Here is a 15,764-nt window from a genome sequence, read left to right on the forward strand (position 1 = left end):
AGTTAAATGGTGAATTGAAGAGCAGAATAAGTATTGCATCTTGTATATGAAGTCCACAGAGAATACAATGTAAGTATAAGACAAAAGAAAAGTGTTTTCATTTTGAATTAATATTTTAACATTCTGTAAAGGACAGATATAGGCTATGCCTGCTGCCTAATCCATTTATGTTTTAGTACATAATAAAATATGTTCAGATCAAATTAATATGCAAGCATATTGTGGTAGATTTACATCACTTTTTCAAATTTAAATTGAGAACAAGTAAGTCTTCGTTTTGTACAATTATTGATTAATTTAAAATATATTTTACTCATTGAATTGGATTGAACAATTATTGATTGACGTTTCCATTAAAAATTGAGCATAATTGATTACTAGTACTGAATGCAGTTCAAATTTTCACTTTTCATGATAATGAGAATGTGAGACGTTATTATTTCCAAATAATATTTATCATGCATTTTCATACAAATTAAAGTACACGCATCGCCAAAACACTTAATGTATTCTTGACTTTAGACAAATGGAAATATTTATTCTGAAAACAACTTTCCTATTTCTATGAAATAACTGAAAATAAATAACAACAGTATATTTTATTTCATTAAAACATGAGATTGCATTTCAAATTTCAAATATTTTTGGCACAATTTATTACAAAAAAGGAAGACTTTAAAATCGATAACAAAAATGAATATCAGTGATATCATATCTTTCCATGGTATAATATGAGACATAAAGCGTCAGTTATACAAAATATTATCACAGAAATGTCGTGGCACTTGTGATGCTCAGGTTTTCAGTTGTCCCATACCCCGAGTCTGACTTAGCCAAGACCCTATGGCGAGGAAAGCCATTTTTCAAAGGAAATGTTAGTTTTTCTGCCATTGAGACATCAGATGTAAGATTTTTTGGATCTGAAGCCATTTCATGAAGTTCATTCAGTATTTCTTGGACTGCTGCTTCGTCATGTTTATGCAAACTATTTTCATTGCTTTCAAATGCAAGGTTTTCATGACATTGTTCAAGCAAAGTGATTTTGTTAGTGGAAGAGAAATCTTTTGTCTCATTTACTTCACTTTTTTCCGAATGGGTTTCCAAAACATTATTTGACGGCGACTTAGTAACTTTTGTTTTGTTCCCCAATAATCCTCGGAAAAAGTTTTCAAAGCTGTACTTTCTGCATCGTAAGTCTTCGGTTTCTGGAGATTTCTTGCTTTGACAATATCCTTCAAAGAAACTCTCAGCACTAAGTTTCCTTATTTTGAGCTTTCCTACACCGTTTCGATTTTGGAAAGTGCGGATGTTATCCGAAACATCTCCTGCGCTAAACTTACGTCTGTTGCACCTAGTTTGCCTCTGTAATGACGTGTTTACGTCAGTTAATGAGCTACTATTGCTTGTAGTCCTTCGAAAGCTTCCTATCCCAGAATCCCCTGTTTGGCTTCCTGTGCTGTACTTTTTCTTAACATCAAGTTCACAAAAGTCATTTTTACTAATCTGGTCAGCATCAAGTTGTGAAAGTCTTTTTGTTTCTCCAATACAACTGTTTCTGTGTGTCACTTCTTTCTCTTTGTTTTTCTGAGATACACAAGATAAACCAGTCTTCCGACACCTCTCTGGATTATTCGTTATGATATTCGACGAGACCCCGTTGACGGTCGAGGCTCGGGCACTAGGACCTTGGACAGTCCCAGCACCCGAGGCGTACCGTCATAAGGCCGAAATCTCCATCATACTGGGTCGCCGAGGAAGTGCAAGACGCCTCTCTTCCGATGCGCAAGTATCTTTATCACAGTTTATTTCTAATTCGTTTTCCTTTATGGTAGTAACACTTGTTTTTGGCGTCACTGGTGAAGTTGTGCCGACTCCCATATAATGAAGGTCACTCGAGGTAGATGGAGAAAATTTTAATGTCAAATCCTCTTCTGTGATACTTGGAAGTTCTTTTGAGAAACCATCTTTTCCAACTAAAAAGTAGGTTTTCATGACTCCCTTTCCTTTCACAGTTGTTTCACCCCTATACATGATATGGTAACATCCAAACGTTTCAAGTTGATCATAAGTGACAGCACTCATGTGAATCTTCAATGCTGCAATTCAAACATATATTTTGTAATTTACTTGATGAGATAATTTTATATTTGGTTTGAAATATTAAAAAAAAAATTAGAGTAATTACTTACGTAGACCAGTTGACTCCATACGAGAAGCAGTGTTGACAGTATCACCAAAGAGACAATAACGTGGCATAGCAAGACCGACAACTCCTGCCACAACAGGACCGGAGTGTATTCCTATATAGAAGATTTAAAAAACAGTTATTTCGAAATAAAAAAAAATCTTAGTACAGAGCATAAAGGAAAGGGCTAAATATAAAATCAAACAAACTCATTACCGATTCTAATTTTCAGTTTGTTATTTGGTTGATGTGGAATGGAGAAAGAACCGATGGAAGCCATTATATCCATGGCGCAGTCCGCTATCTCTTTGGAGTGTCTATTTCCGTTACGTTTTGGTAGGCCACTTACAAGCATATATGCATCTCCAATAGTTTCCACCTGGAAAAATATAAATACTTGAATTGATTATAATGCACAAAGTTATGAAAATATTAACCAGATGTGAATAAATTTTTTCATCTTTTTAATTTATTTTATGCCCTTAATCCATTCTTTTAATATCAATATATGATCATAAATAATTAATGATATTCCGAAAAATAAAATAAGTATACAGTTGATAATATTTTACAACCCAAACAAAACACACACTATGTTATGTATGAATATGGCATTTACCTTGTAAACGTCGTATCTTGTGATGATGTCATCAAAAAGTGTGTACAGGCTGTTTAGCAAATTAACGACCTGAAATTGATAATGCAAAGAAGTTAAATGAGTTTCAAATTTGAATTAAATTTGAAAAAAATTACTTATGTATGCAATTTACCTTTAAAACAGTTAAGCTGATAGATTAAAGTGAGTAGTTTACCTGTATTGGAGAACTCCCTGCACATATTGTGGTAAATCCAACAATATCAGAGAAGTAAATTGTGGTCTCGTCGAAATGCTCGGCTTCTATCGGTTTCCCTTTCTTCAAATCGTCGGCTACAGATCTGAAAACAAATATTAATAAGTTGTTATCGGTATGTTTATATAGTTTTAAAAATTGATAGAAGGGTTGATAACGATGTATTTGAAATTTTACTAAAAGAGATTATAATCTTACTGTGGAAGCATTCTGTAGAGAAGATTCTCTGTCTTCTTCTTTTCGGCGTCCAGTTCGCTCGTCCTCTCCGCTACCAACTCTTCTAAATGGTTGGCATGCTTCTCCAAAATAGCAATCATATTGTCTATCATGGTCATCCTAAAATGAAGAATTTATCTTAAATTGTGATTAAAAAATATACATTTGATAAATGAAATAACAAAAGACTTAATTAGGGCTAATTTATTGAGAGTAGTCAAAACACCACAATCATATAGGTCCACAATGTACAACATTTCTTGTTACTATCAGTGAAATTATTTTGTCATTTTAGCAAACGTCCCGCGTAGAGGAAGTTTTATATTATATTGCAAAACTAGAAACTACACTTTGACTATTTAATCAAGACAAAGAATCATAGTTGTTTTATTATTCAAAAGAGAAATGGAGAAAGGTTTTTTTTAAAAAACATTCCTTCTTAATGATAAAAATCTGATTTCGAGGACCTTAAAATTAAAACACCTGGAAAGGAAACGTAAACATACTTTGAAGGATTTATTCTAGCTAAGGTTTTCAAAATTCTGCCAGCAGAGGGTCTGATTATGATATGCTCACTCCAGCACTCTTCGATTAAGGCGAACAAATCCTGAGACTGTCGAACATCCACGGAAAGCTTCGGGCGAAATGGAGGTGATCCGCCGACTGGGGATCTCACTTTATCGATAATCTCTGAAATATGCATTTTAATAGGTAAATTACGTAATTAACGCTAGTATATGTTTATTGAACATAAATACTTTAATTAGTAAATGTTGTACATTCGTAAATATTGTATATACTGCAAATAAATCAATATTTGTAAAAAGTGCTAAATGCATACAGTATACCTTTAATTCTGAGAAAAGAGTACTCTGTATAAGGCCCTGATCGAGTAAAGATTTCTTTGAGGATGACTCCAAGGGAAAATATGTCTGCCTTCTGTTTGTCAATCGTTTTCTCTGATCGTAGTATCTCCGGGGCAGTCCATTGAAGTTCTAATAATAATAATAATACATTTTTGATTCAGTAAAAATATATCATGTGAAATGTTTATTTTTGGGTAAAACAAAACTTACTGTCTGGGTTTTCTTCCTCCTTTTGACATTTGTCACAGTAACGAAGACTGGGTACTCCAAAATCTGCCAGTTTACAAGTCCACCTGCTGTCCACCACACAGTTTGAACTCTTCAGGTTTCCATGGAAATGTATAGAGCTCTTATGAATAAAGTCTAATCCCTGAAATGAAATCATTTTAATTATTGAAAAAATTTTTTTCTAGAATTTTGAAACTGTGAAAACTTTTTCGATAGGAACTTTAAAATCATCAGATTATCAAGGAAGAGTTACCTTTGCGATATCTTGAGACAATGCAAACATAAACATCCTGTCAAGCTTGATATTCTGGTTCCATATGACATCCTGCGAAATGATTAAAAATTGTTTATGCACGATAGTAAATCAAACGATGCACTTCGTTAATGAGTTTTATAAATGCATTATGTGGATTTTTTTATTGTAGATATTTGAGTAAAATGCCCCACATAATATATACATGTTTTAATTCCTTAATGAAAAGTAAAGGTACAGGTTCTTTTCTTTACTATGTTCATTAGTTGCACACATTTATGGCTGACTGATGTCAAAAATGGGCGATTTTATGTTTTGTTTAATAGTGTTTTTTTTTGTAAAATAAAATCAGAAGTTTGATTTGCTATAAATCTGACAAAGGAGAATGTGAGGAATAATTACAGTCAATTTCATACGAATACTTATTAAATATTAAGTTATTCATTTAATGCCTAATTCTTTTGGCCTTACTAACCTGAAGACTTCCTTTCACACAGTATTCCCACAACAGAAGGATCCGACCTGGGTCAATACAGGCCCCCACAAATGCACAGCAGTTCTGATGCTTCAGCTCCATTAGCTAAGGAAAAATATTATAGAATATAAATAAATAATGAAATTCAAACATTTAAGTCGTCAAATAATGTCTATGCGTTCTTTGTTCCTTAATCAGAACTTCTCCAATAGTCTTTTGTCATTGTTTCACAGCTTAGAAGACAAAATAATAATACATTCTTATTCACTTAGAACATGTAAACGATTAAGATAATTATGCATGAAAATAAATTTCTGAAATCGGATAACCATCAAAAGCGAATAAAAATGAAGTTATGTGGCATAGCATTTTCACCAAGATTATGATAACAATAAAGAAAATCGACATACGGTAAAATCATTTATTCGTAGAAGCATTTGTTTTGCAAAGGCCCAGGAACAATTGCATTTGAATAGGTTTTATAATAATACATCTGTTCCCATAACGATGTATATTAATATTCCTTAAGATAACTGGGATGAAGTGTAATTTTTTTGAAAATCTAATTTAAAAACAGAAAATGCATTCAGCATTTTTTATTTTTATGTATTATATGTAAAACAGCTAAAATAGGGAAATATGAGTAATAGCTCGTGAAAGAGGCATTACATTTTTATGGAAAAATTTTTTGTAACATTTTGATACATTTTTGTTTAATTTATCTAAAGTAAGAAACTTTTCCTTACCCTATTCAGCTCCTGTAATATTTGCTTTGGCATGTTCGTCAAGTTAACATTACTCCTGGTCAATCTCTTGACAGATACAAGACTTCCTAAAAAATAAATATGCACATTATTATTATTACACAATCAGTTTTTAAAATACAGTGATGAAATGCGCCTTTGAAAGAGAATAATTCTGCATAAATATGTAAAAATTATACGTTCACACGAAATCTTCATCCCTGTCATTTTCTGAAGTGATGGAAATGAATTTAATATTCTCCTTTGTTTTATATTAATTCCAATTTACATATATTAAATACTTACCTCTGATGTAAGCTACAGAGCCAAACATTGTACCCTGTTCCGGTTTACTAAGAAAAGCGGGTGAGTGATCCGGGGAAACCTTTAATTCACTCTGTAATGGACTTTCTGTTCTGCTGGGACGAGATTTCCTCTTGTTACCGCTCCCTTTTCTTCTTGCAAGGTTCTTAAAGCTAGACTTATGTGAGAACAATATCTTTGGTTAAAGTTTTGGAAATATCTCAAAATAGGAAAAAGTACAGGAAATACAGGAAATATTTAATTCTTTGGATTAAAAAGGGTATGTACATGTATGTCGTATAATGATTTCATATGTGAAAGACCATTCGAAAAATTATTCATTATGAAATATGCAATTTAAAGATATATCCCGATTAATAATCTATTGATTTGCTGGACTAGAGCTTTAACAATAGCTAATTAAATGAAAATAATTTATTATTATAATAATTAATTATTATTAATAAAATAAATTACCCTGACGCTGCCAGTCAGGAGAGCAGTAACAAAGTCAATTTCCTCAAATCGCACCTGCCAGATCATACTCTTCAAAGTCTTGATTCTTCTGTAACGCCTTAATAAAAAAAAGTTCATATAAAAGATACTTACTATTCTATAAAGTATTTAAAAATGTCTATAGCTTCCAAAATTAAGAAACAAAAGAATTGATCCTTATTCTAATAAAATCGGAAAAAAATATATAATTTAAGGTTAAAATGCACAAGTCCTTTATAATTTCCCCCGTTCAAATAAATTTAATCCTGAACCAGAATTCTTTTAGGTATTTTCCCTCTGAATTTTCCTATTGAAAAATATATCTTCTTGTTTTATTGTTTTGGTACTAATTTAAACACTTGCCACCAAGGCGTGTATTTCATTTCATTGTCTAGTCGTTAAGTGCGTTAATGTGTTTTTAAAGAAGTAAATACTTATTTTTCAAAATGTCCTTTCTAAATTAAAGAAACACTAAAGAAATAAGACACATTGTTTATAATCCTTCTTACTTGAGAACGCAGTGTACGATGATTGCAACTATGACAACAAATCCAGAAGCAGCAGAAGAGAATACAATGATGAATGTGTTATCTAAAATAACAAAAATAGACAGCAATATAAAATCCATACCAAGAATATATTTTTTACTTATCTATGCAAATTGAAACTAGACTTTTTCTTAATTATTGTTAGCAAATTGCTATTTACATGTAAATAGGCATAAATATTACAAAATGTAAGATCAGTGTTCATAAAATTATGAACTTTAAAATTAAGTTTATATTAATATGATTTAATTTAACTAAATAATTCAATTAGATAACAAATAGTATTCAGGCTCAAAAGTCCATTAAAAATAAAAATCAGGAGCAGAGCATTCATGGACCTCTAAAACATCTGAGGTGGGATCAAGTGTCATGGAGGAATGAACATCTCCACCGAACAATCACTCATGTAATTGATATATATAGACATATTTTCTTTATATAACTTTATCTTGCATTTTCATGATCAGAACTGAAGTATATTGTTAATTTGAACGTGCTATGATACCATCAGGTGTAAGTGATGATAATTATATAATGTGATTATAATTATAGAGTACAAATGTAAATATTTCCTAGTTACACATTAAAAGACAAAAGTACATATATCCTATTTCCAGTCACTCAGATAAAAAATCGTTTAGGAGAAAAAGCGAGTGATATATATAATTTCATTTGCATATCGTATTCTCAAACAGATCGCTATTCTAGTGATGAATTATATAGCGCTTAACCAGATTCAACGCTATCATTGCCTTCCTCTTTACTACGGATTACCCGCGGCACATAATTAATGACTTATCAATATCGCTTTTGTTTTTCCCCGGAAAAAAAACCGCAAGGAAGGAGGTTATTAATGTGACATGTCACAGCATCATAACTATGGTCATTCATTTTATCTGAAGCAACTTGTCGATAGACTTATTTTGATTTTAAACTATAAATAGTTGAGGAATTACCTGGTTGTTCATTTTCCTCAGGGCATTTCTTCCCATCAAATCCGCATTCAGGTTCGTCAGGAGGGGCATTGTGAACACCGATTTTATCATTTGGCCATCGACTCACTTGGTCTGTTGTCTTGTTGCCCTTTGAAGATAACTTTTTGTTCTCATATGACATCAATGGCAAACGACATTTGAGAATTTCTAACCATAATAATTAAATTTAATAATTAAATAGAAGAAAGCAGGACCTACCTATTTACATATATTTTATATCTTCCCCTAGATATTTTGATCAAAATACTTGGTTTTATATGACGATTGAAAAATAATATAAAATTAAAGAAAATTTAAAATATGAGGTACATAATGCATAAACCACCATAATTATAAAAAATAAAATATTACAGTTGACACATATTTGAATTCTTTTTATTACGTCTCAAATATGCACATTCAATGAACATGTAGATTCCCCCTCTCTCCATTTCTTTCACTTATCTAAAACCAATGCTTAGGAAGTTTTTACATACATTCATAAATTATTTTTAAATACGAACATATGAGATTTATGTAGATTTTTGTAAAAAAGACGTTATTTTTCAATGAATAGTTTTTGGTCTTCATAATAAAACTATGAATAGTACAGATAACATTGGAGATATAAAAAAAGAAAGGGTATTTGAAGGAAACGTGGACGATAGTAAAATGATAAACGTTGTAAGACTTAATTCAATTTTATGATGTTGTGTAAACAAGGATCGAATGCTACATGTATCAGTAGTATTGTCACGTAATGGACCATTTAAATACACAGGAAAAACCCCATAAAACAAAGAAATGCATACGTACCTCAAAATTGACCTCTCTGATGCCTTTCCCGAGATAATTAATGGTGATAATTCTTGTGAATGTGCCATTTTCAGACATGTCAAGGACTTGAAAATCAAGATTTCTATCCCCCTTGTCATCTAAGTTAACTCTTCCAGTAAGTCCGTCAATTTCCTCTGGAAATATCACATTTTTTTAAAACTTAAACAAATTGTTACTTTAAAGACGAGATTTTACCATTTGTAAAAGGAGTTTTTGGTCTGAAGTCAAAGATCAGTGATCAATATTAAATTCCGTTAAATATAACAATTATTTAAATACCTTCTTCTGTTAATGTTGCTGCCATCTTAAACATGTATTCTCCATCATGAGGATTTTTATTCTGTTTTAAGATTTTATCGGCCAACATTGCCCACATTAATGTTGCATCGTAAAGATATGGAGAATAGGCATCGGGCTGAAAAACAATTAATTTACACTAATTATCTTTAATTACCTTTTTATTATCAATAAAGGAATCAGAAGTATTTTAGAAATTACATATAACCCAGGTGATAAGCCCCTTATTTTATAATTTATTTAAAACTGAGCAACAAAAATACAAATGGAACAAATGAAAACATTGAATAAATGTGTAATTTAAAGTTTTTTTTTCTCCAAAATTAAATAACCCATCTTTACAAAATTTTATATCATCTTTGTAACTGCGGGAATAAAAGATAAATAACTTTTACACCGTATTTGTGCTTCGATTTATAAATGAAAATCATCCCATCGACTTCATAAAACTTAGTACTTACTGAGGTATGCTCGATAGGAAGATTCCAGTTGGGATCAGTTTTATCGCCATACTCATCAGCAACAGCCTTGAAAAGTGTCCAGTTATTTTTCTCGAGAGGTTTCATCATAATCTATTTGATATTCAAAATTTTATGATTTCATGAAAACAGCATGTTTTTCGGACATCAGAGTAAGAGCAATGGAATACATAATTTTGGGTGAGCTTATCAAAAAAAAAAAGTGTTCAGTCAAAAAATTAACCTATGATTTCATTTGAATTAAAAGAAAATTAGTACATGTACTAGCATGTCCAACGTTGCAGTATTAATCGATTTCATGTGCATTGTATAATTTTTTTTGTATTGTAAAATTTTCTATCCATTTAAGATTTATGTTTCAGTTTGTAGTACTTCATATTCATTTGTATTGCAAAGTTTCCTATTTGAATTCTATAATGTAATTTTCCATTTGTATCAATTAGTTTTTTTTGTTTGTATTGAATATTTTTTTCCTATGTAGTGTATAATTTTTCTTTTGTAATGTACATTTTTTCCTTTTATATTCAAAACTTTTCCATTTCTATTGTAAAATTTTACATACGTATGAAAATTATGGAATGCAAATAGAATCATACCATATAAATGAAATCTAAAGGAATACAAATTTTATGATATATTTCAAAATATACAAAATGAAAAGAAATTTTCACCATATAAATAAAAAAATCATTCTATTAAATGGCAAAGATCGAATATTGCAACTTGTCAGATGCAATACTAAGGTGCCCAAAAAGTGAAGTAAAAGTGTTTACATGCAATACTGGTTCAAACGCCTGCTTTGCTATCTCGTCAATCGAGTCATTTCTTCTCCAAACCCTGTCAGAAAACACATCAGTTTCCATTCTATCGTACGTATAGAGCTACAATCAGAAATGTATCATAATTATGTCTGTGATGTCATATTTTAATTTTAAGGAAAAGAGAGTGGAAACATATGCCCAAAAAGTACATGTGCACATATCAGAATTAACGTACATCTCCATGGATGCAGAGGAAAGCATACTCTCCATTTGTCATCCCAAGTCTATGGGCAACTAACATGTATCTCCGCATATCTAACCAGGGTAATGCCATCACGATAACTGCAAGACAAAGGAGTCCAAGATTATCCTTAGTCATTCTTTAATTCTTTTAAAATAACAAGCCATTTTAAGCTTTTCGAACATAGCAATATTCAATTTTACATGTAATTATAATACATTTGACCTGTTTTAACAAAATATTTCTTTAAAAATATATCTATGGAAATTTCTTTTAAATTGCTCTTCATCCCATACATATGTAATCAATTAAATATAATTTAATAAAAAATGTCTTTTAAAATTACTTTCAACCTATACAATTTTTCATTATAAGATTTTTGTATAATATAAGCAAAATGACATCGTACTTCTTGAATATCGTTTTAATTGAATAAACATGTCTTCTATCTCTTTCTCTTCCATGTCATTGGAAACCTTGAACGACCGTATGATGCTGTACCAGTTCTTTGTTTCATCCTCGTCGTTTTCGATGGATTTTTTCTCCGAAATGGCAGATGCCACAGCTCGGTATGGATCCCTCTCATCGTACATCACAGCAAATTGATTCCATTTGAAGAGGGACGTCATATGGAACATAACACCAGCTGGAAGAAAAAGATTGAAAAAAATATACATATGTCTATTAAATGAAATCTTATAATTCCTTGGAGCATTGTGTCATGCAGGCGCTGCAATAAATATACCCCCTAGATCCAATTTCAGAGTATCCCTTTTTAAACTTTTTGTCATACTCTGACTATAAAACTCTTAATTCAAATATGTCCGAGGACTGTTTATTTCTCTTTAGAAAGGTGATTAAACCCATTCTAGATTACACCAAGACAAAGACATAACAATTTATTTTATACTCCATATTGTATAATGAAATAGGTTTGCTGTTTCAATTTCGGAATTTTATAAAGTCGAAAGAATAACTAAAGATTCCTTATACAGGACCCCAAGGACTAAAAGAATACACATAGTCGTCATCAGTTTCTCTAGATAAGAAAAAAAGAGAGAAGTTAAAACAAAAAAGCAAAATTCATGCAACCAACTTCCTACAATATATTCTGATAAAAGATTTAAGATATGAGGTATCAGTAGTACTAAGTTTTGAAAAAAAATTTTTTGGAAAAGAATTTTGGAAAAGTTTTGGAAAACAACATTAAATTTTATTTTCTAATAAAATTTAAGGATACTTCCCCTCTGAATCAAAATCATATTGTTGAAACGAAATTTTGTACTTACGAAATCGATTTAGGGGTCCAAGAAACCGTACCAAGGTCGAATACATTTTTTTGTCTTGAAATTCCTCTTCTTGTGATACCCATCCAAAAATCGGTGTGTTCCAATGGGAGGCGAGGAGGGCAACCCCTCTCATACCTAAAACAAACAATACAGGATAATTATTTATCAAAATAATATCTTTAAAAATTCAATAACTTTCATTCTAGAATCGATTTTGGAAATAATTCTTGTTCGGAATTAAAAAAAATCGTTCTTGGAAATAATTGTAAACGTTTCTTTTAGTTTTTATAATAGCCTCTCAAAAGTTGTTTAGTGCTGTCACTTATTTTGCACTTATCTTGATGCACATGTTGAAAATACTTTATAATACCTGTAAATTACTCTGTAAAACTATTCCCAGTATCGACTAATCGAATAAATGATACATTGGTCTTTGGGTATATTTTTCATTAAACAAGCATGTTTGTGGAAAATTTTTTGCAAATTTTTACTATTTCAATATAACTGTTGTTCATATTTGCAATAAAACTAGCTTTTTGAAGCAAAAGTATCCTGTACAATAATTTCTTCATAATACTCTATAAATGAAATATTTCTTCTTAAAAATTTTAAAACTTTATTTTGGTCTGATCATAAGGGTTTAAATTAGTATAATAACACATTTTACCAGCAAAATAAAATTCTCAAAAATGCAGCTCATATTGCTTTAAACTAAAAATAGAATTTGCCACATGTATGTCTATTCTACAAACGGTTGTATTTCTGGTGGGTTTTAGTTCTACGAGAATGATTCATTAATACTCTTTTTTTACTCATTAAATTAAGTGCAATGTCTGAATGTTTACACCTGAAGGCTTAGACTACTGACGCAGTTCACTTTCCAATGCAATGCTTTATCTAATTTGTCCTGTAAATTAATGCAGTAAATATTCATGAAACGGAGAGATATGAACAAATGCATATTACAAAATTTGAATGAAGTATCCTAAGAAAAACCAAACACTTTTCTTTTAGAAAATTGGTTTATACAAACAAAGATGCTTTTTTTGGTAAATGGCTTTTTCAACCTATCTATTTTCTTTATTTAATTCAGTTTGTGGAAATTGCAAAATTTTAAGATTTCAGTCAAACCATTTAGACAATATTCACCTTATTTCACACAGAAAATAAAGGTAATTATTGAGAATTTATTTGCATACTTTTACATGTTGTCGAAGAATTCAGAGCAATATGCTAAAGAAACATTGCCTGAGGCTACTTAAGAACTGGGTCCCGAGGGCAATGCTTTAGTGCAAAAATAAGGTTGTCCGGCAACCAAGCAAGCATAATTTGTTTATTTGAATATTAAATGCTCATTTGATTACTGTATGATATATTGCCCTTTTACATAACAATTTTGCAGTTTTATTGTTCACATTTCTGTTTGAAATAAACAGGATTTCGCAAAATACAATGATTTTTTTTAAACTATTGTTCATTGAAACAGGTGCAAAATACAATGATTTTTTTTAATGTTGAAAATTTAATATATGGCAAAACAATTAAGACAATGCATTTTAAAATAACCGTGCAGTGTTTTTGCTATTCAGCAAAAGAAAATTTGGGATGAATCAAAGTTATGCATATACTTGCCTGCTGAGCATGGTGGTCCAAGGAATAGATGAGGGTCAAATTTTGATTTTGCATCTACTGCGGCAGCCAAAGCACTCTTTGCATTACAGTCTGTATCGTACCATCTGACCCTGAGAGCGAGAAAAATACTTAGTACATGTACATCTGTATATAAATTTCTATTTACATAATTTATGGGTACCAATTGTGCTCCGTTATTAGCAGACCTATTTTTGTATTCATATGAAGCAGAATTTGTACAATATCTTATGCATGAAAAGAAGAAACTTGCTGTGGCCTTCAACTCGACATTTAGATATATCGACGATGTATTGTTAATTAACAATGGTAATTTCTATTCTTATGACTATACGATATATCCTGGTGAGCTTGAGATAAAAGATAACAGATTCTGACACATCTGTTTCATACTTGCATATTTTATTTGGCAAAAACACTAATGGTAATCTAACAAAAAAGCTCTATGATAAACGTGATGACTTAAACTTTTCTATAGTCAACTTCCCTTACCTATGCAGCAATATACCTTCATCACCTGCATATGGAGTTTACATATCTCAGTTGATTCGATACGCGAGAGGATGCTCTACGTATAAACAATTTCTTAAACGAGATAAATTATTGACAAACAAGTTGATGAAACAAGACTATCAGCAGTCTCGTTTCAACTCATCATTTCGTAAGTTCTATGGTCGATACAATGACCTTGTCAGCAAATACAATTTATCAATGAGTCAAATGCTGACTGGCGTTTTTCATACCAATTGTTTGTCTATTATTTATACACTGAATTGACAACGGATTTTCTGTTATTTGCCGATCATGACAAGGAGCACACGACGGATGTGACCGGCCGGCAGGGGATGCTCACTCCCCCATGGCACCTGATGCCACCTCTGATGTTTTGGAGGTCCGTGTTTGCTGTGCTCCTTCATGCATTTCATGCTACTTTGAAGAAATATCTAATTTTTTAAAGTTTGTTAACTAAATAAAATTGATATAATTTCAATGTACATTGAAGTCCATCATGAAAATGTTGACTGAGAATCTGCTATTTGAAACTAAGCTTATTCCTTCCTATATATACATCTTACCCTTTTAACAGTAATGCTTATTTATGTTTAATTTTTTTAAAATGAAGTCAATTTTTATTTCTATTGATAATGAAGATGAAGTGAAAATGTACTTTCTTGATCCCCAACCCCTTGTTTTTATAAAGTCGATTAAGTTGACCATTGATATTGTTTTTGTCTCTTCATAAAATGTGACATGCTTAAACTATTTGCCCCTTCTTGAACTAAAACGAATGGAAAATGTGAGTTATCAAACAGATTTTGAAACACAAAGTAGCAATCCTCTTCACTACTTCAAGAGCAGAGACGTCACAACTGTTGTTCAAACTTAGACACCACAAAATTTAAAATTCGACCATGTTTAAGCTAGGATAGGACACAAATCAAGAAAAACCAACCTCAAAAGATACTGCATAGAATTTGTGGCTAATTAAAAGTCAATATTTTCAATGACATACCAACAATTTTATTATAACGAAAAAAATGGCATCAAGAACTTCTTGGTTGATAACCATCGTGATTATTATTTTGAAACATATGTACAAAACCAGACATCTTGAGTGAATTTGCTAAAACAACTTCAACAGAAATTTTGGATATGAAGATCCATATATTTTATGATGCCGAAAAAATCATTTAAATAATTGACATAAGGTCTTTGAAGTAATTTCTAGAGAAAAGCTTAGAATGTAATATTCTAGGTTTTTTAATGTCTATATATTCTGCCTCTAAGACGAAGTCAAATAATTGTCAATAAATTGTTTGCATTACTTTCGTTTGTTTTTCAAATCAGTACTTGATATTTTTTATATGATTGGAAAATAACGGAGAAATCCTTCGACAATTCAATGTGTAAATAGTGACCTAATGGTAAGCATAAAAAAATCCCCAGTGAGCGTTTGACTTTTTGCTGACAAGATCATTGTATCGGCAATAGAACTTTAAGTGGTAATTTAAGGCATTTAATGGAAATTTATAGTGAAACATCCTAAAAAAAACATTAAAATTTGACATTAGA

At 31.0% G+C, this 15,764-nt stretch overlaps 1 protein-coding gene across 4 annotated transcripts in view; it reads right to left on the reverse strand.

Annotated features, from left to right (window-relative positions):
* Nucleotides 1–1,616: 1,616 nt before the first annotated feature.
* LOC134271942 (atrial natriuretic peptide receptor 1-like) overlaps nt 1,617–15,764 on the reverse strand; it is an 86,395-nt gene continuing 72,247 nt past the window's right edge. For 2 of the 4 annotated variants that reach the window (XM_062754176.1, XM_062754173.1), the window contains exons 7-25: nt 9,733–9,843; nt 9,254–9,389; nt 8,954–9,108; nt 8,120–8,246; nt 7,125–7,206; nt 6,598–6,694; nt 6,124–6,298; nt 5,821–5,906; nt 5,075–5,179; nt 4,600–4,671; nt 4,329–4,488; nt 4,101–4,247; nt 3,759–3,942; nt 3,235–3,372; nt 2,998–3,121; nt 2,805–2,873; nt 2,402–2,564; nt 2,190–2,300; nt 1,617–2,096 (exon numbers count right to left, since the gene is read on the reverse strand). In XM_062754176.1, the coding sequence (XP_062610160.1) occupies nt 1,717–2,096; nt 2,190–2,300; nt 2,402–2,564; nt 2,805–2,873; nt 2,998–3,121; nt 3,235–3,372; nt 3,759–3,942; nt 4,101–4,247; nt 4,329–4,488; nt 4,600–4,671; nt 5,075–5,179; nt 5,821–5,906; nt 6,124–6,298; nt 6,598–6,694; nt 7,125–7,206; nt 8,120–8,246; nt 8,954–9,108; nt 9,254–9,389; nt 9,733–9,843 (2,622 nt within the window). In that variant the 3' untranslated portion in view covers nt 1,617–1,716. The remainder of the gene's footprint in view (nt 2,097–2,189; nt 2,301–2,401; nt 2,565–2,804; nt 2,874–2,997; nt 3,122–3,234; nt 3,373–3,758; nt 3,943–4,100; nt 4,248–4,328; nt 4,489–4,599; nt 4,672–5,074; nt 5,180–5,820; nt 5,907–6,123; nt 6,299–6,597; nt 6,695–7,124; nt 7,207–8,119; nt 8,247–8,953; nt 9,109–9,253; nt 9,390–9,732; nt 9,844–15,764) is intronic. The other 2 variants (XM_062754177.1, XM_062754175.1) reach the window with 1 other exon arrangement.

Source organism: Saccostrea cucullata, unplaced genomic scaffold (assembly GCF_032062105.1).
Source record: "Saccostrea cucullata isolate Sc308-1 unplaced genomic scaffold, CSIRO_AGI_Scuc_v1 ctg1016, whole genome shotgun sequence".
In the NCBI taxonomy this organism is placed as follows: Eukaryota; Metazoa; Mollusca; class Bivalvia; order Ostreida; family Ostreidae; genus Saccostrea; species Saccostrea cuccullata.